This window comes from Eschrichtius robustus, chromosome 5 (genome assembly GCF_028021215.1).
Source record: "Eschrichtius robustus isolate mEscRob2 chromosome 5, mEscRob2.pri, whole genome shotgun sequence".
NCBI lineage: Eukaryota > Metazoa > Chordata > Mammalia > Artiodactyla > Eschrichtiidae > Eschrichtius > Eschrichtius robustus.
Window position 1 is genome coordinate 77367584 of NC_090828.1, and position 26581 is coordinate 77394164.

General features: G+C 35.1%; 1 protein-coding gene across 2 annotated transcripts in view; it reads right to left on the reverse strand.

The window, feature by feature from the left end:
- The window catches only part of GALNT13 (polypeptide N-acetylgalactosaminyltransferase 13), a 569026-nt gene that overhangs the window by 469996 nt on the left and 72449 nt on the right, over positions 1-26581 (reverse strand). For both annotated transcript variants that reach the window (XM_068543985.1, XM_068543984.1), the window contains exon 3: positions 24985-25230. In XM_068543985.1, coding sequence (XP_068400086.1) covers positions 24985-25126 — 142 coding nt within the window. In that variant the 5' untranslated portion in view covers positions 25127-25230. The remainder of the gene's footprint in view (positions 1-24984; positions 25231-26581) is intronic.

Below are 26581 nucleotides of genomic sequence, written 5' to 3' on the forward strand. Positions count from 1 at the left end.
GCCACATGTTAAATGGGCATTAAAAGTTAAAATAGAATGCCAAGGACATAAAGGGTTGCAATGAAATAAATCCCACTCAAAATCTTTCTTATTACTTCATTATGCAAATGAATTTTAGTTTGTCATATTTGGAAATCAGTCTGAGAGAATGTTTAAAGCCTAAACCTTTCATTACTATGAACATAAACCATCTAATGGACACTTCAGTGTATGATCACAGACTAACTTTACCAAATAATCTTAACCAAAGCAAAAATTAAATGGAGGAAAGAGGGTGAAAGGAACTAAATTACATTATTTTAAATTTATAATCTAAGGTGTAGTTTCTAATATTTACAAAGTTTATAAATATATATCTTAGCCTGATTAACATACCTTAGTTTTTAGGTAGAAAAAACTGAGATATATATTTAAAAGAAAGAAAAAGAAAATAATTTTCTTAAAATTACATAATGTGGAGATGATAACATTTCAATGCCATAAATAATTATATTTTTAAGCTAATGTAATAGCCTGTTATCAAATTCCTTTGGACGTTCTACCCCAGCTCAGAATTGATAAAGATTAAAGTAACATTTGTATTTATTTTAAAAAGAGTAAAAGTTGCAGAAAACTATAGCACATCCCACTACACACTACTGATACCAAATTTCACTCTGTACATAATAGAGAAAATTAGACAGTTTATAGATAGAATAGACATATCAAATTTTCTTTTTGTTTCTGAAAAATTAACTCTAGAAAATACATCTTATTTTTACCTAAATTATTTCCAGATAGAAATAGCTCACCTTTCAATAATTTAAGTAAATTTAGTCTTCTTGGTTTTTTTTCTTTCCAAGTGCTAACAAAAATTCTCAGCGTCTTAAATATACCCAGTACCTTAAATACTCTCAGCACCTTGGTACAGAAAACACTAAAACTTTTTATCGAATACATTTTTTTTTTCTCCAGGCAGATTAAGAACTACTGTTATCTGTTTTGGGGGCTTTTGTTGCTGTTGTCTGTGTGGTGTTTGTTTTGTTTTGTTTCATTTTTGTATAAAGTTATACTTATGTGATCATCTATACATCATCTTGATAAACAAAACATCATGTGTGGTTAAGATCATTCAACTTATCTCTGAAAGTCAAGTTAGAAGTTATAGCTTCATCATGCTACCTGTTAAAGGAAATAGAGAGTGGACCTTAGAGTCAGCCCTATAATACCTGCTAAAGATAGTTAAGCTTTTCACCTATAAAATGAGGTAGCTATCTATACTGACAGATGCTATGAAGAAACTAATCTGCCCCTGTCACTATCTTTTCTTAGGAACACTGACTTCAACATATAAACTTGGTGATAGATGATGGTTACAACCTACAACAGAATTTGCGTTATCAGCAATCTATTTACAGACTTGTAAAGGGAAACGGCACAGGATTTGTATACAGTAGAAAATGTTTTGCATATATTTATTTATAACTTCCCCATTTTGAAATTCATTTAATCCTTCTACTGAAAACAGATCAATATTTAAATAAATTTAGCAGTATTTACGTATTAAGATGAGCCACGTACATTTTCATCCTTGCAAATGGATCATAAAGTTTAATTCCACAGTATAACTTCTCTTTGAGCCTGTCACTTTGAGTCCTAATGTTTCACTGGCCTAAAATGATCAACGTTGAAACTGTGTTTGTTCTTGTGGATTGTAGTGAAATATGAGAGAAAAAAAATGTTAATTTCTCCCAGCATAGATTTGTTAGAGTTGCGTGTTAGTTTAAAAGAACATCAGAAAGCTGAAATTATACCTTTACAGGTACTGTAGTAGAGGGGTATTCCGTGTGTGGTAATTGTCCTTCATAGCAAGAAAAAGGGCAAGACGACTCACTAATCCTGCAGATGACATGACATTAATAGACATGATAAAATGTATAGTATATTAATAATAAGACTTTAGAAAAAAGTAACTAGGCAAGACAAAATAGGCCATTCCATCTCAAGAAGAGGAATACTGGATATGGATCACTAGTCTATAATCCATGCAACTAGAAAAAATCTGCAAGCTGAAAGGCGATAATCTGGTTCAGTGAATTGCTAATCTCAGGTGACAAGGCAAAACTCACAATATGAACCTGCAAATTGAAGCTACTTTTGCTCTATCATTTCTGAAAATTATCTTTCAAAACTATCACAATGATGAAAATAAATTTGCATGAGACCAAACAGTCTTTCCAATCCAATACTTAGTCTCTAAAGAAATAATTTGGGAGATAATTATGAGTAGTTGTCCTTCATGACTTCATCTTCATGTGTTATGGATGTGAACTGAGACCCCTCACTCATCTTTAATAATGGATCAGAGCATTTCCATCCAGGAATGTAAGTATTTTTTAATTTAAAAAATGAATCCTTTTAAAAGTATAATATTTGAAATTGCAACTCACATTTTAGGTAAGAGAACTCCTTTCCTTGAAAAGGAGTTTAAGGGCCTAGCTTCCTATGCCCAGGCACTACCTTAGTACACAGGGTGCTCTGAGGCTCCTTCACAATACCTTAGAGCTCTGAGAAAAGAAGAAGAAAAAAAATAAGCTTGCAAACCACTGCATGCTTCTAAATCCTTTGCAAGCCTACTATTTCCTACTCACATTTCAAGAAAAGTAAGATGACAAGTTTCTTAGGTTCATAGGATGAGTACAGAAGTATTTCCTTTCATTTGCCTTAAAATGATAGTTTTCAAATTTTAAAGTTGCCTCTTAGTTCTTTAAGCCTCAGAAACATGTATCCAACTGCCTACTCAACACTCTTCCATGAATCTCTCAAGGGCACCTGAAGTGTAACATATCCAAGACTAAACTCATTTTCTTAGCAAAGATCACGATCACCCGTGTACTAGCTCAAGAAGGAAACCTGGTATTGTCCTCATCACCTCCCTCTCACTCATCCTCAATTTCCAACTGTCTATAAGCTATGCCCATTACTCTTCTTAGATGTTTCTTTCTCAAGTCCATCTATTTTTCCCACTCTCCATCTCTACTGCTACTAAAAGGTTCAAACTACCATTATGTGTCCTTCAGCAATTACTTCCCAACAGGTCTTCCTTCCCACCCACTCCTCAGGCTTTCTCATCTATTTTTTCACACAGCAGTTAGTTATGACCTTAGGTCTTCCCCGTTTAAAATCCTTCAGTGGTGTCCCACTGCTTTTAAAATTAAAAGCAAACCTCTTAATATAACCTAGAATGACTTGATCACACCACTAGCTTCCTTGGGCTCTGTCCTCCAGCAATATTACCATTCTCTCAGTCTTGAAAATCTGTCAGTTCCTGTTTGCTGCAGGGCCTTGATGCAGATAAGATCTGGTCATTTATTTAAATGCTGTCATATCACTTTGGATTAGAAGCATTTATCACAACTGTAAATCAATATGCAATTCTGTTTTTAAAGTTTATGTTCATATTTGCTGGACTGTCTGGCTTATGCTCATATCCCAGCACATAGCATAATGCCTTGCACATAATAGAGCTTCATGAGCCTTTATCGGCTGCATTTGTAAGTGATAATCTGGGATCTGGAGAAGAGTATGACCTATCTTTCATTTGATTTTTGTAGACTTTTGATAAGATTTAAAGTTTTAAATCCTTTTAGTCTCTTTTCAAGAAGCAGATCAGCCTCATTTTAGATTCTGAAATTGCTCTTCTCTATTTTATTTCCGCTATCTTATACATTTAATGAGGTTGAAGAATGTCTAGAATCATACATACAAATGTTTTATTTGTACATATGATGTTATGTACAAAGATTCTACTAGAGAATGATTATGATTTGCATTTGTATTTTCAAAGCTTTTACTGATTAAAGAGCTTGACTCTTTAATATCTTTTAAGCATCCAAGCATATCAATACCTACTGATATTAACAAGAATTACAGAAAGGGAGGATGGTAGAAGAGGAATATGTATTCAGGCCACTAAGTTTTGGCAGAGACCATAATCTTAGATCCCTAGCTCCATCCAACAACAGTGAATCTATTTTTATTTCATTCCTAAATATTTAGCCGTAAATGCCTCTTGTTCACTTACAGATATTGATCTGTTCAAAAGCAAGGAAGCCTTTATTACCACATTAATTTTTTGATCCTCTGCCCCTCAACAACCTGGCAATTATTTAAGTAAGTGTGGTTAGCTGAATTACTGATAAGATTCATGAAATTATCCGTATTTAAAGTTCGAAACCATTGATTTTGTATAATTTTATTAAAGGTGAATATAAATTAATTTAATGTTAAGAAATTTTGCATGAGCTTTCCCTGGATAGCTACACTAAAGTAACCTAGATTTAAAATAACAAAATACTACTACTACTACTAATTTAATTAATAATAGTAATTTCAGAATGTTCTCAGGACTATGCAAAATTTTCTGCAGATATTACATAATTTAATTCTAATAATAACCCTATGAAGTATGTAGTATATTAATGTATTATTATTATCCCTATCTAATAGATGAGGAAGCTAAGACTTACAAAGCTAATAAACTTGCCAAAAATCACACAAAGCAAGAATTCACACCCAGGCTGCCTCACTGCAAGTAGAGATGATGATACAAGCATAACTCTATAGGGCCTCGGCCATAATGAAAATGTAGGGAGCTTCTGCAGCTTTTCTTTCCTCAACTTTTCTTTCCATCTTAGGGAGGGAGAAAGTGGAAAGTTTCTGACTCGGAACCAGCAATGCCAGCAATTAATCAATAGCTTATGGAGTTTATAAACAATACTCTGTCTTCTTACCTCAGAGAAATTTAGTTTGCATTAAATTCAGTATTCCATTTGCAAAGTTCTGGGAAGCATAGACATTACTGACAGAACATTTTTAGGAAATCTATGAAACCCATTTTGCTACAGGACGATTTAGGCATGAATAGTATCCTCAAGGAAGAACGCTGTATACAAATAATAGTAATTAAAGGCAATATTTTAAAAATACAATCATTCCTAGGTTTGAGACATTATATTTCTCTAGAGGATTCAGGGAAGACTTCAACAGGTACGGATGTGAGTGTGATCTTGAAAAAAAGTTAGAATTTCAAAAACTGAACCTTACTTCTGTAATTTTAACATGCGTATGAGTACCACACCACTCTCAATCAAGCATTGAAGACTGCCAATTCACATATTTCCATGTCATTCATTTTTTACCGAAAATGTTCTACTAAATATACAAATATCAAATGCTCTGCAGCAATTAATTACTTAACAGTATGGTATTAAATATATTTACTAAGTAAGTTATTGTAAATAGCCCAACATAGAAGACTGACAGAAAAACCTGTTTCTGAAATAAAAGCTAAAATGAACTCCTCTTGTTTTCCAAAGAGAGCTATTACCTCAGACATTTATTATTGGTTCCAAATGTTTTATTCACTCACCTCACATGATTCCAACACAGCCTGTTCTTTACAGGAGAATTATTTTACTTGTGTAATTAAGGTAATACAAATATTATTCTGATAGATTAATATCTGATTAGCTTGGCAGAAAATTTAGTTGAGATACATGTGACATCCAGGTTTTACAAAGCTTGAAATGTATTAATTTTGGAGGACGTCTTTACAAAGAATATAAAATCAAAAATGGTTCCTGATCATATGGACCCTAAAGCTTATGCTTCAGTAGCTTTATGGTCAGTAAGATTCAGTTTAGGAACTCTAGAGCCCAAATTTTGTTGTACAATATTATATAATTGTTGATTAATTCATTAATTATTGGGTACCTACTGTGTTCCAATAGTATGTTCCAATATTACAGAATAACCAATACTATTCTAGGCACTGAGAATGAAATGTTGAATGAAACATACAAAATTTTCATCTTCCTAGAGCATATGTTCTAAAGGTGAGAGACACAATAATACATAAATAGATTAGACAAATCCAGAATACATAAAAAGATAAGGGCTATAAATTTAAAAGGGTAAGGAGATAGAGAATAGTTTAGAACTGGCTATTTACGCTAAAATGGTTAGGCAAGGTGCATCAGGATTTGATATTTAAATTGAATCATTTGATGATGAGAAAGAGGCAGCCAAGCTAAGAGGGATTTTTTTTTTCAGTTTTATCCACAGTAGGGAGAGAAGGTGATCAATAAACATTTGTTGAAATGTTAAGTGAATGCATCTGTGGGAAAGCATTTTCAGTAAAGTAGAAAATGCAAAGATCCTGAGATGAGAGTAACTTGCAGTTTTCAGGGGATGGAAAAAAGGCCTATGTGCAGAGAAAGGTAATCTATGGAGAGAATGGTAGGAGATGAGGTTGAAGAAAGGCAAAATCTAGATCAGTTAAATCAATAGTTCTCAGGCCAGGTTGCACGTTAAGTCAGTCACCTGAGGAATTTTACAAAGCACCAGTGCCTACGCCCCACCAGAAGCCCCATCAGCAGAGGGAGGGAGAAGTGGTATTCAAACAGAAGCATTTGTTTTTAAGTCCTCCAGGTTAAGAACCAATGATCCACAGACTTGAAGGCACAATAAGAATTTTGGTTTTAGTCAATGAATGCCAATGAATGCCTTGTCAGGGTTATCAGGGGGAAATCAATAATGTCATGAAGATGTATATAGCCTTGAATTAAGATTCAGAATAAATACTTTGCCCAAATTCTTCATGTGTTTTTCCTTCTACCTAATTTGTGTATTTATACACAAACACAGAGAAAATAAAGATGGTCACGTGCAAGCAGAGAATGGTATAAAAGCATTTTCTATTCTTTCTAATGGTGATACCCATATAATACACTGATCAAGAATTCTGAAAGTTTCTCATCACATAAGAAAAAAACATTCATGTTTTTCTTCATCTAGACTATTTTACATTACAAAGACTCAGGAAGATTAAAGTGTCAAAACCAACTTCTTTTCCTGACACATAACTCCAGTGTCCTAGGACCCTCTGACCAACAAGTAATAGGAAACTTGAATCCGTTTTATCTCTAAAATCTGAATTCTTCTGGTAGCTCTGTGACTTCTGGAAAGCAAGGCAGGAAAAATACCTCAGTAGTTCCACGACTGATTTCCATCCTCCCTCTTCATTGCCACCTCTTCCCAATTCTTAAAATTCCTTACCCACATTTTTTCATAGCACTTATACTTTCTGAAATAAGATTTCTTATTTTTTATTTAGGTTATTCATTCATTTATTCCATTTCTTGTCTATCCTCCCCACTGGCATTCAAGCTCCATAATAATTTTGTCAAATCTGTTTATTGATTTATCCCAACATCTAGAGAAGTGCCTAGCACATAGTTCATGATTCAATAAATGAATATTTATTGAAGAATGGAATGAAAGTAGATGTGGTCATTATTCTTATTTTTCAGATGAAGAAACTAAGGCTCAAAATGGCAAATGAAGTGTATAAGGTCACATCCTTAGGAAATAACAAATTTAGGATTAAAATGCACATCTTTCTCACCCTAAAGTCCGTGTGTTAACCACTACACACTAATCTTTAGTAAAGCATTTAAAGCTGAGACTAGAATTCTGTGCTGTGGTCAGACTGCAGACAGCCTCTAGTACCAGAGTAAGGAGTTATGACTTTGAGCTGCCATTAGTTGGAAGTTATTGAAGGACACTGAGCAGGAAAGTAACAGCATCAAAGTAGTGTTTCAAGAAGATTTATCTGCCATCATTGTGGAGAATAGATGGGAAGGAGAAGAACAAGGCAGCAATATAGTTCAAAGAAAAAAGCACGACGTCCAGATAATTTTAGGAACTTGTCAAAATAAAGTCTATAAATCACTGGGAACATCAAATTATTCTTCACCTGTGAAATGCAGACCTGTTATAAATGTTCATTCAACAAATATTTATTGAGGGCACACAATGTTCATAACAGTCATCAACAGGTTCTATCAAACATTTTATGTCAAGTAATAAGACAAGATCATCTGTACATGGTCATGTCCATTTCATTCCACTTGGTGGGCATGTGAATAGCATAGATAACTGAAAGATCTTCAAAGAACCACAGTAAAAATAAAAGTGAAAGTAGAAAAGGATATCCAAAGTAGTAAAAAGTTTATTCATTCACCAAATGTTGGTTCTGTACTTGCTCTATGAAAGACACTCAGATTATTTCCTGAGTCAGAAATGGATCTTAATCCCCGAATACAAAGTGCCCTTAGTAAGAACAATACCAACAACAACAAAATGCACATAAATAGCCTGAAAATAAAGAGATTATGATGGAAGAAGTTTAGATAAAGTACTATGTGAACTGAGAGGAGAAACAGATAACCTTAAACTTGGGATTGCAGAAATCTTCAGTGAATTGCTAGTAACTGAGCTATAAAATATATTCCACCAAAGTACATCCAAAATAATGCATTAATGGATTTTGTGTGTAATTCTTGGTAAACATAAATAACTTTTAATGACACTGGGAACAAAAAAATATAACGATCGTGATGCATTTCTGGAAGAGACATTGTAAAACTCATGAGGCCAAAAGCAAGACTGCAAATTGTACAGGCCCTTTCATGGTCACTATAACTTTTAAGTAGGGTTCTGGGTTGGAATCCTCAAGACTCTCAGTAGGTTTACCTTGGCCTCTACTACTTGTCTAAGTTTGATAGTTGATATAACCTCCTTGGAGCTTCATTTCTTTGTTAGAAAGAAAAAAGTCTATGAAGCAGTAACCACTTCTCATTTGCTCTTAGTCATATGGGTATCAATTCTAAAATGCTATATAATATAAATTCTACCAATAGGCCACTTTATAGATAACCCTGAGTGATCCATACTAGTGAGATTTACACTGCGTATCTACTATAAAGAGTTACATGCACATATTATGATATCATAGCTCCCAATTCATTGTAGCTCCTTTTGTCATGAGAAATGAGAACTTCAAATTATGAAATAAGACAATCACTCCAGTAATCTGCTAATATAAGTTGGTAAAAGTTTATATAGTCTCAATATTTCTTAAGTTTTTTTTTTCTAGCAGAGGTGACTTTCTGAAATATGTATTCCTACATAACTCTAAAATATTTTATTTTTATCTTTATATCAAAGTTAGAAAGATGGAGAATTATATTTGCGATAGTACCTGAACCAGAGATGAAGACTTCTTAATATCACTGTCAGTATCCTGACTGAGCTACTTTGTGATTTGGGACAAGCCATGTCTTCACTCTTTCTATGCTTTCAAGACTATGGAACATTTTAAAAATGGTTCTTAGTGGTTGTATTCATTTTCTAGGGTTGCCATTAACAAATTACCACAAACCTGGTGGCAGGTTTATTCTCTTGCCATCCAAGCGGGTAATTTTGAATGTGGAAATCCAGAGAAGCTAAAAAGCAAATGCATTCCTGTAATGGAAGCCCAGGAATATATAGCAAATGTGACCAGCAGCTCCTCTGCCAAGTTTGAAGCCGCACTGACGTGAGATTTATACACAGAGGTTTATTCTCTCACAGTTCTGGAGGCTAGAAGTTCAAAATCAGGTTGTCAGCAGGGCCATGAGCCTTTCAAAAGCTCTAGGGAAGAATCCTTCCTTGACTCTTCCAGCTTCTGGAATGCATTTCTTGGCTTGCAGCAGCATAACTCCAATCTCGGCCTCCATTTACACATGGTGTTCTTCTTCCTCTGTGTCTCTCTCTGTCTACTCTTTCTCTTTGAAGGACACGGTTCATTGCCTTTAGGGTCCACCCTAAGGCAGTAACTCTCATCTTAACTACTTACATCTGCCAAGATCCCATTTCCAAACAAGGTCACATTCCAAGGTTCCAGGTGAACATGAATTTTTTTCAGACATTATTCAACCTATTAAAGCAGTTATGAAATATTCTACCAATTTATATAAATTAGCATATATATCACGGCACAAATTTTTATTAATGTTATAAAGTTATATGAAAAAGGAAAATAATCATTGATGCTTCCAGCTGAGTGAGTGACAGACAACAAAGTGGTGTGAGCAGAGGAAAGGCATTATCTGACTTAAGTTTTAAAAGAATCACTCTGGCTGAACTGTTGAGAATAGATTATAGGTGAGCAGGGTAGAAACAGGGAGGCCAATGAACTGGTGAGAAGTGCTTGAATTCTGAATATATTCTGAAGGAAGAATAAATAGGATGTGCTAATATAAAATGTGAGAGAAGGAGAAGAGTTAAGAATGACTAAGATTTTTGGCTTAAGCAACTGGAGTGCCGGAACTGCTAAAAACTGAGGTAGAGAGGACTGCAAGTCGGGAAGTCTTTGGTGGAAGATTCATAATTCAATTTCAAACACAGTAAGTTTGAGAGGTCTCAGAATCCAAAAGAATATATCTAGTAAGCCTTGGTTGTAAATATCTAAAAATTAAGATAAACGTGTGAGCTGGATTTATCAATTTTCAAGTTGTAAAATTATAAGATGGCATATAAAGCAATGAGATCAGATTGGATGAGATCACTAAAGAAGTGAGTATAGATAAAGAACAGATAAATCCAATCCCATTTTCTGAGCTACCTCAACATTAAAAGGTGACATGAAGGGAGGACACCTGCAAAGGAGATTGAGAAGGAGCAGTCAATGAGGTAGAAAATCAGGAGAGTGTGATACCCTCTAAGACAAGTAACAAAAGTATTACAAGGCGATAGGAATGATTAAGGTGTTTCGGATGTTATTCATAGTCAAGTAAGATACGAGTTGAGAATTGGCCATTGGATTTTAGTAAGAGGGAGGAGGTAAGTTGTCTTCATAAAAAGTCTTCTTGGTGAAGTCATAGTGGAAAGAAACTGATTGGAGTAGTTTATATTTTAAAGCAATAATTCAAAACAGTGAGTTCAGAAAATTCTATTAAGATAATTTTCTCTTAACTTCTTCATGAAGATGTCTGAAGACTAAACGATACAGCACATGGTTGAGTGGAAGGCTCGGCATACAGTAGACAATAAGCAGTAGCTCTAATGATGGTAAAGATGTTGTTAATTATGCACACAAAACTTCTAATTCTATAGGAGTGCCAATCTCCTCAACAACAATTTCTCACCTCCAGGAATCTATCTTTTGAGATCCAGTTTATATCTCATGTAAGAATGAGTAAATTAGGCATGCCCAAAATGGGTACATTAATAATGAAATAAATTACAACTCATCAATTACCCTAAAGAAAAAGACAAAACTACAATAGAAACATACTACACAGCAGCAAATAATGAAGACAGTTATAAGTGAGGAACTAATAAAGACTTTTGATACTTTTTATCCTCCCTTTAAAAGCTAGGGGGAAAACAAATTATGATGTATGAGATAGAATATTGTACCGCCAGTAAAATTGTTTTAAGGAATATTTGATGTGGCAGGAAAATGTCCAAAATATAAATTCAAAGACTTAAGCAGAATATCAAAATGAAATAAAGTAGGATCCCTATTAGAAATATAAAGGAAAAAACCAAAACTTTAATTATAATAATCTATATGTGGTTCGCTTATAGGTATATTTATATCCTTTCTTATATTTTTCTACATTGAAAAAAATTTTTTAAATAAAGATTGTGTGTTACTGTAACTTGAAAGAAGAATTAATCTTCCAAAGAGGAAATCATGTATTGTATTTAAGGGATTTTTTGTTGTTGTTGTTGCGTTGGGTGTCCGTTGCTGTGTGCGGGCTTTGTCTAGTTCCGGAGAGTGGAGGCTACTCTTCGTTGCCGTGCCCAGGTTTCTCATTGCGGTGGCTTCTCTTGTTGCGGAGCACGGGCTTTAGGGCATGCGGGCTTCAGTAGCTGTGGCACGCGGGCTTAGTTGCTCCACAGCATGTGGGATCTTCCTAGACCAGGGCTTGAACCCGTGTCCCCTGCATTGGCAGGCGGATTCTTAACCACTGCTCCACCAGAGAAGTCCTAAGGGATTTTTAATAATAACAATATTTGTAAAGTATTTTTATTTAAAGGAATAAGATTTTGTTTTGAGAACTATTAAACTTCAGGTAAATTAGGGGTCTTTTTGCACTAATTTCTTTTTGTAGAGTTTTCTATGATTCCTAAAGCATTTTTTTAGTGCAGCTATTTAATCCTCAAAAGATGGAGGAAGTGAGATTCTGTTTGGATAAGACTTCTAGTTAAGGCCAGAGCCATGATAAAGTCCAGATCTTCCAACCACAGGACAGGTGTTCTTGCCACTATACTATTTTATATCCAATATCCCCACTCATTATACCAACTCAATAGAATCAGTGAGACAGACCTATAAGAAAGCTCATGTGAAAGTACTTCCAAAAAGTATGAAATAAAAAAGATTAAGGATACTGGTTCTAGTAATGCCAAATATAATTTTTAGATGAATATTCTAGCACATTTCCACAGCCTGATTCTATTTAGAAATATGGTGAGATTCAATGATAACACAGTACTTTCCATTCATTTATCATGAAAAAAAATCATAAAGTTTAGATACAGAGAAGAGTAGGTCTGCTCCAAGCCTCTCATTTTATAGATCAAGGCACAGTGATACAGGGAGAGGGAGACACACTAAAAGTAGCAAAGCCAAGATTAGAACTATAATGTACTCATTTTCCTGACTACAGCAGTTTGCAACTTGTCAAGTGTTTCATCAGATAATATAAAGCTAAATAATTAAAATAGTTTAACTCTGGAATATGATTTAAAATCGTATCATTTTTAGTCATATGGAAAGGAATCAACGGAATCAAATAAATAGACCATATAAAGACCTTGCTAGATATAAAGATTTTCTACATGTCAATTTTAACATTACAAATCAGTAATGAGAGGAAAGACGTCACAAGTAATTACTGAAAAAAATACATCCTCATTATTACACAAAAATAAAATACATACAGATCAAATCATTCAATGTGAAAAAAATTAAAAACAGAAAAACTCAAAGAATTTGTGAAGACAAGAACCTCTCAGTTTAGTCCTGAACAGGTCTTTCTTCCAATTACAGCCCAAAGTTTTATATTTATCTTCCTTTCTCTATGGAGTTTACTGGTACCACCAAATGTGTCATAGTTAGAAGCAGAATTTTACCAACACCCAGATTCTGTAATTGCTTAATACATTCTACAATGTCTAATATATCACATCTTTTAAGCCTTCATCCATTTATCTTTACATTTCAAAACTCTGAACATGAGGACAGCATATATTTATGTTCAGTATTTAATAGTAAAATTTTAATGTAAATACAATAAAACATAAAAAGGAACAAATGTTTCTGGAACAGCTGAGTTTTTATTTTGGAAAAATATAACCTTGACTCTCTTCACATCATACATAGAAATTAACTCAAATCTTATAAACTACAACCATAAATCTTCTAGAACAAATACAGAGTGGCCTCGGCATAGGCAGAGATTTCTTAAATAGGATACCAAAAGAACAATAAAAGAAGAAAAAAAGATACACTGGACTTCATCAAGATAAAAAATCTCTGCTCTTTGAAAGATACCTTTAAAAAATTTTTAAAAGGCAAACCATAAACAACCCGATTACAAAATAGCCAAATGAATCTGACCAACACTTCATAAAAGAAAACTGGCCAAAAAAAAAAAACATGAAAAAAATCTCAATATCACTAGTTATCATGACACGCAAATTAAAACCACCATGATATATCATTACAAACTCACAAAAATGGTTAAAATTACAAACACTGACTAGGAAGTGTTGGCCAGGATGTGAGTAACTAAATCTCTCCTATGTTGCTGATGGGAATAGCAAAGTCTAACAACTTGGGAAAACAGACTGGCAGTATCTTACAAAATTAAAATACATTTAGCATATGACTGAGCTCTACCACTCCTTGATATTTACCCAAGAGTTGTAAAAACATATGTCCACATATGTAAACAAAGATTTGTGTACAAATGTAGCAACTTTATTCACAACAGCCATGGAAAGAATGGAAATGTCCATCAACAGGTGAAAGGATAAACAAATTGTAATATATACATACAACAGAATACTGATCAGCAATAGAAGCTCTGATACACTCAACACCAAAGATTTATCTCAAAACCCATATGCTGAGCAAAAATAACCAGACACACAAAAATGCATAGTCATCGTCAGATTTTCTAGAAGAGGCAAAACTAACAAATAGTCACAAAAGACCTATCAGTGGTTGTCTGGGGCTAGAGTGGAGGGATTGACTGCTTTGGATATGTGGGAACATTTTAGGGGGGGATCATCCTTGTGAGGTTGAACCCTGGGATTCACTTGTCAAACTCATCAAATTGCACACTTAAAAGGGAGCATTATGTTATACCTCAATAAAACTTATTTAAAAATAATATTCCTTATCTAGCTACTATCCTCAATCATTCCCAAAGCTATATTTACGTAGAGCCTTACTTATTGACTAACCGTGGGTCCTGTTCTACAACTCCATCACTTTATTCTTGGTAATTTTCCCTTTTGATTGGATTTTTTTCACTTTTAAACCTGTCCAGTATTACTTTCTTTTATTCATTTTCCATCATCTCCATTTTCCCATCTTCTTTTAACAGATGAATAAAATCTACCACACACTTACATCTTTTTCAATATTCCTCAGTCGAACTTTCATAAATGTTCCTCTGGGTCTTCTATGTATTAGTTCATTCCACACATCCTACCTGATCTGCCTGTTCCATCAGAGCTCTCTTCAATGACAGCACTCTCATGTGTCAATATGCAGTGTTCTTAGACACCCTGCATCACAGTGTATAACAGTGCAACGCAAGACACATTCTGAAGGAAAAAAAGAGAGTCCCTTGGCTATACATTTGCCAGTTGGGGCTGTAAATCAAACTACATAAGCCAATAAAAAGTAAAAGAAAATGTTTGGACTATGTGTGTAAACAGTAGCAACAACAACAATATGTTTGCCATGATAATTGAGTTATTTCAAGTTGCTTAATCATCCACCTATACTGGATACTCCATTATCATGAGAACACTCAGAAAGTGCCACGCTGCTTGTGCTTTCGTTCTTCATTCATTCAACAATTATTAATTGAGCACCCAGGATGAGTACCTGTCTCTGCTGCAACACAGCCCTTTAGTGACCATGATTTCCAGTGGGTAGAGATAAAACTTGTCCATTTCCATTTTACTGGTGGACTATTTGGTAATACGTTTTGTCCTCCATTCTCTGCTCAGTCTACTCTAGTCTTTATGGAATTGAAAATTAGATCTTGTCCTCAAAAGGCAGATATTGGCTTATTGATGTTTTTTCTCTTTATTTCATATATTCTCACTCCTCCTGATAGCACAGCATTGATATGCTGACATTTCATTCATACAATTCTGAATTCCTTTCTCCCCCTCTAAACGTGAAAATAAGAGTGATTATTTTTCTAACCCCAGCTCTGACACAATCAAGCACTCAAATGTTTGTTGAATGGATTGTCTCATTTTATTTCATACTAAATAAGTAAAGATTTTGAAGAGTTACTTTTTTATACACTATCTAAACTTGATTTTACAAAAACAGAAAACTTTCTTGTTCTACCAGTTAATTTACAGAGCAAAGAATTTAAATGAATTAATATTCCATTTAGTCACCATCTAATTCAAGTGGTTTTATTAATAAATAAAACTTAAGCGTCTGAGTCTCTATCTGAATAAAGATTAAAAAAAATCTAGAAACAATAAATGCTGGAGAGGGTGTGGAGAAAAGGGAACCCTCTTGCACTGTTGGTGGGAATGTAAATTGATACAGCCACTATGGAGAACAGTATGGAGGTTCCTTAAAAAACTAAAAATAGAACTACCATACGACCCACCAATCCCACTACTGGGCATATACCCTGAGAAAACCATAATTCAAAAAGAGTCATGTACCAAAATGTTCATTGCAGCTCCATTTACAATAGCCAGGACATGGAAGCAACCTAAGTGTCCATCGTCGGATGAATGGATAAAGAAGATGTGGCACATATATACAATGGAATATTACTCAGCCATAAAAAGAAATGAAATGGAGGTATTTGTAATGAGGTGGATGGAGTTAGAGTCTGTCATACAGAGTGAAGTAAGTCAGAAAGAGAAAAACAAATACAGTATGCTGACACATATATATGGAATCTAAGGAAAAAAAAAAAAAAAAAAGGTCATGAAGAACCTAGTGGCAAGATGGGAATAAAGACACAGACCTACTAAAGAATAGACTTGAGGATATGGGGAGGGGAAGGGGTGAGATGTGACAGGGTGAGAGAGTGGCATGGACATATATACACTACCAAATGTAAAATAGATAGCTAGTGGGAAGCAGCCGCATAGCACAGGGAGATCAGCTCGGTGCTTTGTGACCATCTAGAGGGGTGGGATAGGGAGAGTGGGAGGGAGGGAGATGCAAGAGGGAAGAGATATGGGAACATATGTATATGTATAACTGATTCACTTTGTTTTAAAGCAGAAACTAACACACCATTGTAAAGCAATTATACTTCAATAAAGACGTTAAAATAAATAAATAAATAAAAAATAAAAAAAAATAAAAATGTATTAGTGCTACTCTCTTGCATATTTAATAAACAGCACTGCATTACCCTTCCAAACCTTATCTGATGATAAACACATCTTTTCTTTTCCAGAAACCTTCAACGGTTCCCCATTTCCTAAAGAACAAAGTTAAAAATTCATTTCCCCAGCACTCAAAGTCCTTTAAAATCTGTCTTTATCCTAACTTTCAACCTAAAATCTAGAAATCCCCTTTGAGTCTGACTCTGCCCCAATCAACCAATTCACTGATTTCTTACATCCTCATTTTGGGAAAGCCAGTAGCTTTCCCCTGATAATTTATTCCCTCCTGGTACTTGCTCCCTCCCAATTTTCAGATGTCCACATAATTTATATCTGTCAGGGCCTCTCACAGCAGTTTACTTGGTATCTCTCTTATAGCAGCCACCACTCTCTATCTTGTAATGTACATGTCATGTCTCCAGTAGACTGTGTGATTCCTGAAGACAGATGTTCTATTTGATTAAACTTTGGATATTTCATAGTACCTAGCCCAGTACCACTGAATAAATGGACGCAAAAATTATATCAATTGTTTTTATTAAAGTCTTGGGAAAAAACAGTGCTTCACTACTGTTCAGAACTTTTAATCATTCTTTGTAAGACTTCAGAGGCTTGGCCCCAAAGGAAACTGCTGAGGAAAATTGCAACCTAAATTAATTTGTATACTGTAGAAACTCAATAAATGTAAAATTGCTGAAGTCTGAAAGCCTACGTTTCAGACGGGTAAGCCTGCCAGAGTACTTTTCTCCTAATCAAATAAGACATTTTTTTACCCAAGGTCGTGGCCACCTCCTTCTTTGTCCTCCAGAAATATTCCTATATGCGTAAATATTTTATAAATACTATACAAATGTCATGATTATTTTCCCTTAAAGGAGTCTAGGCACCTGAGTCAGGGACACGGCATAACACTGTAGTTCAAAGTGTGGGCTCAAAAGTCTGACAAACCAGGCTGTGAGCCCTTTCTTCCCTCTTCTTAGTTTTGCAACCTTGGGGAAATTAATTAACCTTTTCAGATCTCAGTTTCTTATATGTAAATGAGAACAATAATAGTACCTACCCTCAATGCCACTGTGAGAACTAATCGAAACAGTGTATCTATAAAGCACTTGGCACAGTAAACCTCATAATTGTTCATTATTACAATTTATTTTTCTTCCTGACATTGCTATGTCCATGTGGACTGGAGAAGGGCTCAGAGTGAATTATAAATAAAACTATGAAAGGCAAAAGCAAAATCAAAGGTCAAAATTTTATAAAGTCTATTAACTTTTGAAAACTATTTATAAACTTGATCGAAAATTATCTGGGACATACATGCCTTTAATCCAAGGTGACTGTCCATGTGTCCCACTTTTTGTATGACTATAAATATTATCACCTGAAAGTTCCAGTGGTCATCATAATTTATGCGGGGCAATTCCAATACTGACAGTGCATTTTAACCAATCACACTCTTCTATCCTCCCCGCAAAAGGTAAAGTCATATTTTTAAAAAACAAGAAAAATGTGGTGTTGTTAGTTTTTTTTTCTTTTTAATTAATTAATTTATTATTTTTTTTAATGGCCACGTTGGGTCTTCGTTGCTGTGCACGGGCTTTCTCTAGTCGCGGCGAGCGGGGGCTACTCTTCGTTGTGGTGCATGGGCTTCTCATTGCAGTGGCTTCTCTTGTTGTGGAGCACAGGCTCTAGGCACATGGGCTTCAGTAGTTGTGGCACGCAGGCTCAGTAGTTGTGGCTCACGGGCTCTAGAGTGCACGGTCAGTAATTGTGGCGCACGGGCTTACTTGTTCCGGGGCATGTGGGATCTTCACAGACAAGGGCTCAAACCCGTGTCCCCTGAGTTGGCAGGTGGATTCTTAACCACTGCACCACCAGGGAAGTCCCAAATGTGGTGTTAGTTTTAACACTTTAATTCACAAGTTTTCAGTTTCCTCTCACACCTACTCACAGGAACTCTCCCCTGAAGCACTAAAGATTAATCAAACAAAATCAACAAACATTTACTGTTTAATAAATAAGTACATGGCTAGGTGTTAATGTTACGAGGAGATCATTTAGAAAGAAACAAAAGAGGGAATTCCCTGGCAGTTCAGTGATTAGTTCCCAAGCCATGATTAGATACTTGGAATATTCAGCTCCACCTCCCATCCTCCAGGAATGGGAGAGGGGCTGGAGACTGAGTTGGTGATTGATCATATCTATATGATGAAACCTCCATAAAAATCCCAAAAGTATAGGGTTCAGAGAATTTCTGGGTTGGTCAACACATGTACATGACAGGAGGGTCATACACCCCAACTCCATGGGCACAGAAGCTCCTGCACTTGGGACCTTTCTGGACGTCAACCTATGTAACTCTTCATCTGGCTGTTCACACATATCCTTTACTATATCCTTTATAATAAACTGGTAAATGTAAATAAATGTTACCCTGAGTTCCGTGAGGCATTCTGGCAAATTATCAAACTCAGGAAGAGGTCAAGGAAACACCAAGTTATAGCTGGTCAATCAGAAGTACTGGTGACAACCTGGGACCGGTGATCCGTGTATGAAGTGGGGGCATCCTTGTGGGACTGAGCCCTTAACTTGTGGGGTCTGGTGCTCACTCCAGATAGGCAGTGTCAGAATTGTAGGACACTCAGCTGATGTCGCAGAGAATTGCTTGGTGTGGGGGAAAAGTCCACACATCTGGTGTTAGAAGTATTGCGTGTGTGAGTAAAAGAGAAACACAGAAGTGATTTCCCCATATGCTCACTCTGCCTCAGTTTCCTTATATGTAAAAGAAGAAGAACGTCTACGTCACATATTTTTTGTGAAAATTAAGTTAACATGTGTAAATAATTTAGAACAATCATAGCTTATAATTATTTTTGTTATCATTGGCTAATGTACTTATCTTTGTCTATATACAAGCAACAACTCTTTCTTAGATGTTCCTCTCCCTCCCCTTTTCTTGAAGGTAAATTTTATTTCATTTCCCAAGTATGTGTAATATGTTCAAGATTCAAGATCAGTTAAAGAATTGCAGGTTCCTTCCCTTCATAACTTTATATCCCTTTTGTCTTCTGTGATGATGAGAAGGCTCTTCCGGGGTTTCTAAGCAGACCTCTCCCCCATGTCACTTCCACATCACCAGTTCTCATAGCAGACTACACATTGTCTATGGACTGACCAAAAGCCAGATATGAAAATAGTTCATTTTCCATAGTTTTATTGAAAAAAATAGCTAGAAACATAATTCTTCATTTGGAGATGAGCATGATTTAAAACCATGACTCATATCCATTTCGTTTTACAGATGGTGACTGAGGCCCAGAGAGACAAATTAACTTGCCTGAGGACGTGCGGCCCTGGGCGGAGGAGGTGGAGGAGGACTCATTATGCATGGTGCTCATGCAGACTGGCCACGTGACCTCAGACGTCCCCAAAGCGTTTGTGGGTGCACTGCAGCAGCACTGGTCCTTTTAAATACCTGTTCTCTCAAATAGCTATTCTAACTCTTCCAACTTGAGAGCAGCACCACTTAGTACTCCATACCAGTTAGGAGTTAGAAATATCCTTCAGGGCTTCCCTGGTGGCGCAGTGGTTGAGAGTCCGCCTGCTAATGCAGGGGACACGGCTTCGAGCCCTGGTCTGGGAAGATCCCACATGCCGCAGAGCGGCTGGGCCCGTGAGCCACAATTACTGAGCCTGCGCGTCTGGAGCCCGTGCTCCGCGACAAGAGGGGCCGCGATAGTGAGAGGCCCGCGCACCGCGATGAAGAGTGGCCCCCGCTTGCTACAACTAGAGAAAGCCCTCGCACAGAAACGAAGACCCAACACAGCCATAAATAAATAAGTAAGTAAGTAAGTAAATAAATAAATAAATAAATAAATAAATAAGAAAGAAATATCCTTCAGTGCATTTTAGCTCTAAGTGGCCCCAGAGTGGCATAAAAGAGTTAACACACTCCCCTAACAAGAACTTCTGTGACCCAAAAGCAATCCTCTGGAAAATAGGAAAAGGAAAAGGATTCATGGGTCTGTATCTAATATTGGAACAAGTCTTTGTGCTCCCATGAAAGTCCCTAAAATAATCATTTTTTTTTACAGCATCGTTCAATAATTGAGGAATGAAATGATAATGCTGACTCAGAAGCAAAGATTTAATTATATCCCATATACCCGATTTAATAAGGAAGAGAAGAATGTAATCCATTTTAGAAAGAATAATGATGGCTTTTAAGTTTGATATTTAGAGTTTAATAATGTAGTCAACTTCCTACTGAACCGTTCCATTCAGTTGCCCAACACGTGTCTCAAACTCAACATGTCCAAAATAAACTCAATATCCACCCTCAAATCGTCTCCTCCTCCATCTCCGCTCTCAGGAACCTGGATCAAATGATGCCCTGCAAGAAACCTGAGATCTGTCCTTGACATTTCCATCTCCTCCACCTGTCAGAGCCAGTCAAGCAAGCTCCCAGTATCTCAAATACCTCTTCATTTTACCCACTTCTCTCACAACTCACTGGCACTACTCCACTCTAAGCAGGCCTCACTTCCCACAGAGAATTCACGAAAGGCTACCACAACTTCCTACCCTGCCTCCGTGAAGAGGTGGCTCTTCCCCAATCTAGTCTCCACATGTGATCTTTCCACAACACAGAGGTGATCATGTCTGCTGTCTTTTAAACCTCTTCAGTGGCTTCCCATTTTTTTCAAATCCATTCAGTGGCTCTTATTCACTCGCTTAGTTATCTGTATTAGGTAACAGATACATCAAACCCACATCCAAAACAAATCTAGGACCCTAATTACGCCCCACATTCAGTCAAAGTACTCACACCCACCCCATGCCACTGTTGCCCCCTACACATGACAAACGACATCCTAAATCCTATGTTCATAATTAGCTTTATTGCTTTATGAAAAGTCTTGTCGTATCTCTGTAGAGTCCTAAAGTGTATATTTTAAATTTTTAGTTAGTTTTAGCTTTTCAAACTGTACCATGCCATATATCATCTCTGAAAGATACCAATATAACTTCTGTACTTACTATTGTATCATGAGGATTAATTCATACTGGTACAGGTTGCTGTAGTTCATTCATTTTGACTAAAATATACTATTCTATTTCATTTTATATCACTAGTCATACATCAGCTTTTCCTTTGACTGACCTATGGATTATTTTCAGCTTTTGTTTTTATGAACAGTAGCACTATGAAACATTTGTTTATATGGAAAAACTTATATCACTAGGAGTGCTGAGTCATCCATGAATTTTTTAGATTTCAGAGATGATGCCAAACCATTATCTGAAGTTACTGTAAAAATGTAGAGATGCATCACCTCTAACAACTGGTATTATCAGCCTTTTTAACTTTTGCCAATTGAATGAATATAAATATATCATTAAAGTCTTGGTCTGCATTTCCCTCATCACAATTAATGTTAAATATTTTTCCATAAGGTTCTTTTTTAGTTTTGTTATATTTGTTTCCTTTTCCAAGAAGCGTCTATTCATGTTTATTGCCCATTTTGTCCTGTTGGCCTATGTGGGCTTCTCTTACTAATAAAGGGAGTTATTTATATATACCTGACAATAACCTCTCAGTTACATGTTCTTTGAACATCTTCTACAGTTTGTAACTTCCCTTTTTTCTTTTTTTAAGGTATATTTAAGTGAATCAACTTTCTCAATTTTAATATAGTCAAATTTATCAATATTTTCTTTTATGGTCAATGATTTTGTATAGTGTTTTAGAACTGTTCCTTAATTCATGGTCTTATAAACGCCTATTTTTTTTCTGCTGAAAGTTAAGTTTTCTTGTGACATTAATATTTCCAAAGTATATCTTGGTTTATGACATGAGTTAAGCATCCAGCTTTATCTGTTTTCCACCCAGATTACTATTTTATTTTCAGCTATATTTATTGAAGAGCTCTTCTTTCCCCCATTGATCTGTAGTGCTTCCTCAGTCATATACTGAATGTTCCAAACGTGTGTGTGTGTACTTCTAGGGTCTCTATTCTGTTGCATTGTGCAGTTTGTCTGCCCTTTGTGCCAATTACTACAGTCTTGATCACCAAGATTTTGTTAAGGAATTTGCCAAAAGTCACACAACTAATTCAAGGCGGAGGAGGTGAGGACCAGGTTGGTCAACAAAGCTGGGCTTTTAACTGTGGGGTAATCTTGTTATACCACCTATGAAGCCAGAGGTCCTGATGCTTGGGATTTTTTTCTTTGCCCATTACTGGGCTATGTTCTTCTTCTTTTTTTTTAAACTGAGATATAATTGACATGCAACTTTGTGTACGTTTAAGATGTACAACATGTTAACTTGAGAGGCACTTAAATAATTGATGATTTGGTGAATGAATGAACATATCTCAAAAATTAATTCAGAGTGTATGCTAATATGGGGTATTTATAAATTGTTTAAAATTTAGAACTAGAAGGGATCTCAGAAAACACCTATTCCAAGCCCTTTGTTTTAATAATGGAGACACAAAGGTCCGGAAAGATCAACTTTTTTGTCAAAAAAGCCTGTTTTTAACATATCTAGAACATGAAAGTTTCAGTCAAGTGCACTTTGCACAACATCACCTACCTGTAAATAAAATATTATTTGAAATACATGGCACAAATTCCTAAATAAAGTAATATTCTGAAATAATAAGTAACAGTAGAAGATGAAATTAAAAACCATAAAGCCTAATTTTCATTTTTTCAAGACAAACATTACTGTATAACATTAAATAAGTCTTAAAAATAAAGAGAGTATTGTTTAATTTTACATTTTAAGTACATGGAAAAATTACTATTTTTGCCTTGCATCATTAAATTTTACATTTTGAGATTTGAAACTGAGCATTAAGCACTTAAATCAGCAAAACTGCTTTTTTGGTACTTCCAGAAAAGGCTGTCATAGTTTTGCTGAATCGGATTATAACATTTTTTGTGACCAATCTAGAAGTCTCCGTTCAACAAATGACAAAGTGATCATTCTAAACTGATGTGATCCATCAAAACACACTTCCACTTTCAGCCAAGCATCAGCTCAACTGGTTCTAACAAAAAAACAAAAAAGGCTGATTTATTCTGGGATCCTAACCAAAGTTCAGCAAATTAATCCCAATATTCATTTATCAAAAACTGATGGACTCATAAAGTTCTCCTCTTTGAATAATTCTAGTTAAAGGCATAAAAAATGTATATAAACTACCTAAATGGGTCTAAGTTCTGTCAGTTCCAAAGTACTTTCTCTCAATTCTTTGTACTAGTCAAAAACTGTAGTGAGAGAATTAGACTCATTTTGAAAAGAGGAAGATAATCAGAATTTCTCCAGTTGGGCCAGAGCATTATTGCAAAGCAAACTAAAGATGTCCAACAAACTCTTTTGACAAAAATTAATTTTTGGAAATGCTTTTCTCTGTTTCCCTAAACCTCACGCAACTGATAGTATCAATGAAATTCATTTCATTAGCATATTTTGATTAATAAATAACCTCAAAAATATCTGTAACATTAAAAGCAGATTACATTCATTAAATAAATGCAAATCTCAAGTCAGTAATTTAGATCCACTTTTCCAAAAGATACAAACATATCAACAGGGACTCAAAGTTTACCTTTTGTCATGTTTATAAAGAAACATTTTGCTAAGTAGAGAATTAATGTAAACTAGATTTTTTTTTAAATGTTTAATTCAATGAGAATAAAACTAATTTCAAGCATGCTTAAGTACTTTAGAAGCACTCATTTACTAGGAATATTTTAGAAGTAAATTAATAGGTATTTAAGTCAATAGAAAGCATAGAAAAATTACTTGGAATAACTTCAGGAAATGAATCTCTATGACTTTACTTAATAAATCACCATTTATATAAATTATTATGTTTCTTTAGCATTCACTCTTATCTAGTCATTGAAACTGGTTCCTAAATAGGGAATATTGAGTTAAAGTGACTTTATAATACACTTGAAATTATCTTTTGCCTTTAACATAGGGCAACAACCTGGTAGCCCACAGGTTAAATCTGGCCACCAACATGTGTTTTGTTAAAAATACATTGTGCCTTTTTTTTTGCATTGCTTTTGGAAGTTTTAAGGGCTGTCATGTGTAGTCTCATTTTGCTACAATCCTCACCATCTCACTTCAGTAGTTTTCCTCTTTTATGTTATGTGTTTGGACTCTAAAGGCTTATGCTTCTGGAAGCCTAAATTTAAAATTCTGTCCAATTTGAATGTTCACTACAGTCACAAAACATTGGAATTATTAGAATTAGAAGGTACCTTAGAGGTTAGCTAACTCCTCATTTCTTCTGACAAGACACCTGAGGCCAAGAAACGTAAAGTAGCTTTCCCATGGTTAAATGTACATTAATAGTTCTGCCCAAATGTACTTCTGAGTCAATAAACTTCTATTTTGAAATTTCATGCTTTGTCATGAGTCACCACCATTTTTATTGCTATGAAAGAAACATCTGCTTCATAAGCACTTACCCCTGAGGGCAGGTAGCAGGGACCTCTCCTTCTTGTCATCACATTTGTTACATTCACTGAAGTACAGGAGTAAGAAGACATCAACGAGAACCCACATCAGTGAAGTGGCTAGAACCACCTTGCAGTAAACAAACCTCCTCATGTCTTTCCTTGATTTCTAGTTAACACAGAGATCGAAGACAGATACAACTGTGATAAATCCAAGCCACAGGGGTGAACTCCAGGATAAAGGCAGGATGCATCCCACTGTATTTAAAAAAAAAAAAAAAAAAAAGAAGAAGAAAAATTAATTATTGAACAGTTTATTTTGCATAAATGTGATATAACATGAAATATATGACTTATTTAATGCTCCCATATATACCGGCACTTGGCCTTCAAGTTCAGAATTAAAAGCCCAAATAAATGAAAGTTGTAAATAAGCCAGGTGGCTAAAATTCTAACAGCTAATCCTAGATCTGCCACTACTCTGCTGGGCCCTTGACAACTACTTGATTTCTTCAAGTTGTATTGCCTTTTTCTTAAAGTCCTTTCATGGTATTCTGTAAAGCACCAGGTTGTAAACTAGTGCAATTCTAAATTTACTGTGATTCAGCACTTTTAAGGAGCCAATACTGCTGAACTAGAAATCATCCTGGACTACTATATATTGCAGTGGCTAAGAGCTGGACTTTATGCATAGATAGGCCTGGGCCTATTTACTTCCTATGTAGGGGAGACTTTCTAAAGCCTCAGTTTTCTCATCTATAAAATGAAAATAATAATGCCAAACTTAAAGATTTGCTATGAGGACCAAATACGATAACACTTGCAAACTGTCCTGCAGAACACATAGTTATTAATGTTAAGATATAAAACAAACACACACAAAAAATTCTCAGATTCTCAAAAAGGGCAATTACGTGGAATAAGTCACCAGTTATTTAGACTTAAAAAGCCCATCTGGTCTGCATAGAAAGTATCCACTACAAATGTGCATTTGAGAATGGGCAGTACAAATTCAAAGAAATTATCAGAGGATAATACATTAATATAAAGTGACTTAAAATAACCAGAGCAAGAATTCTAAAGGCATAACAAAGACATGTGTGCAATTATTGAGAGATATTCAATACCATACACCTATTTGTTTTATTTACACTACATAGAACAATAACTACCTGGTTAATTCATTTCTATCTATACAGTAACTATATCAAAATAAAAGTCTCATATAATTTGCTACATTAAAATAATAGAAACTGAACTATATATTTATTGATGTGAATAAGATAAGTAACAGTTTTGACAGATATTTGAGGAGCACAGCTATTAAATACAAAGATACTTGGACTATTTCAGAAACACTTGTCTCAAAATAAAAGTACAATTTGCTGAGGCAGAAGTTCTTTAAATTAATGGCAGCTGACTTTGCATCATAAAGCAACACAAATGCTGTTGCCTGTTACAAATCTAACCAGACTAGTAACAAATTCAAAGTTTACATGAAGTGACAATTTAAAAAATTATTATAACAAAGACTCTACTTTCAATGTCTACATAAAATTTACATTTATTCAACATATATTTAAAACAGAAAGATACAAAATGTACAAAT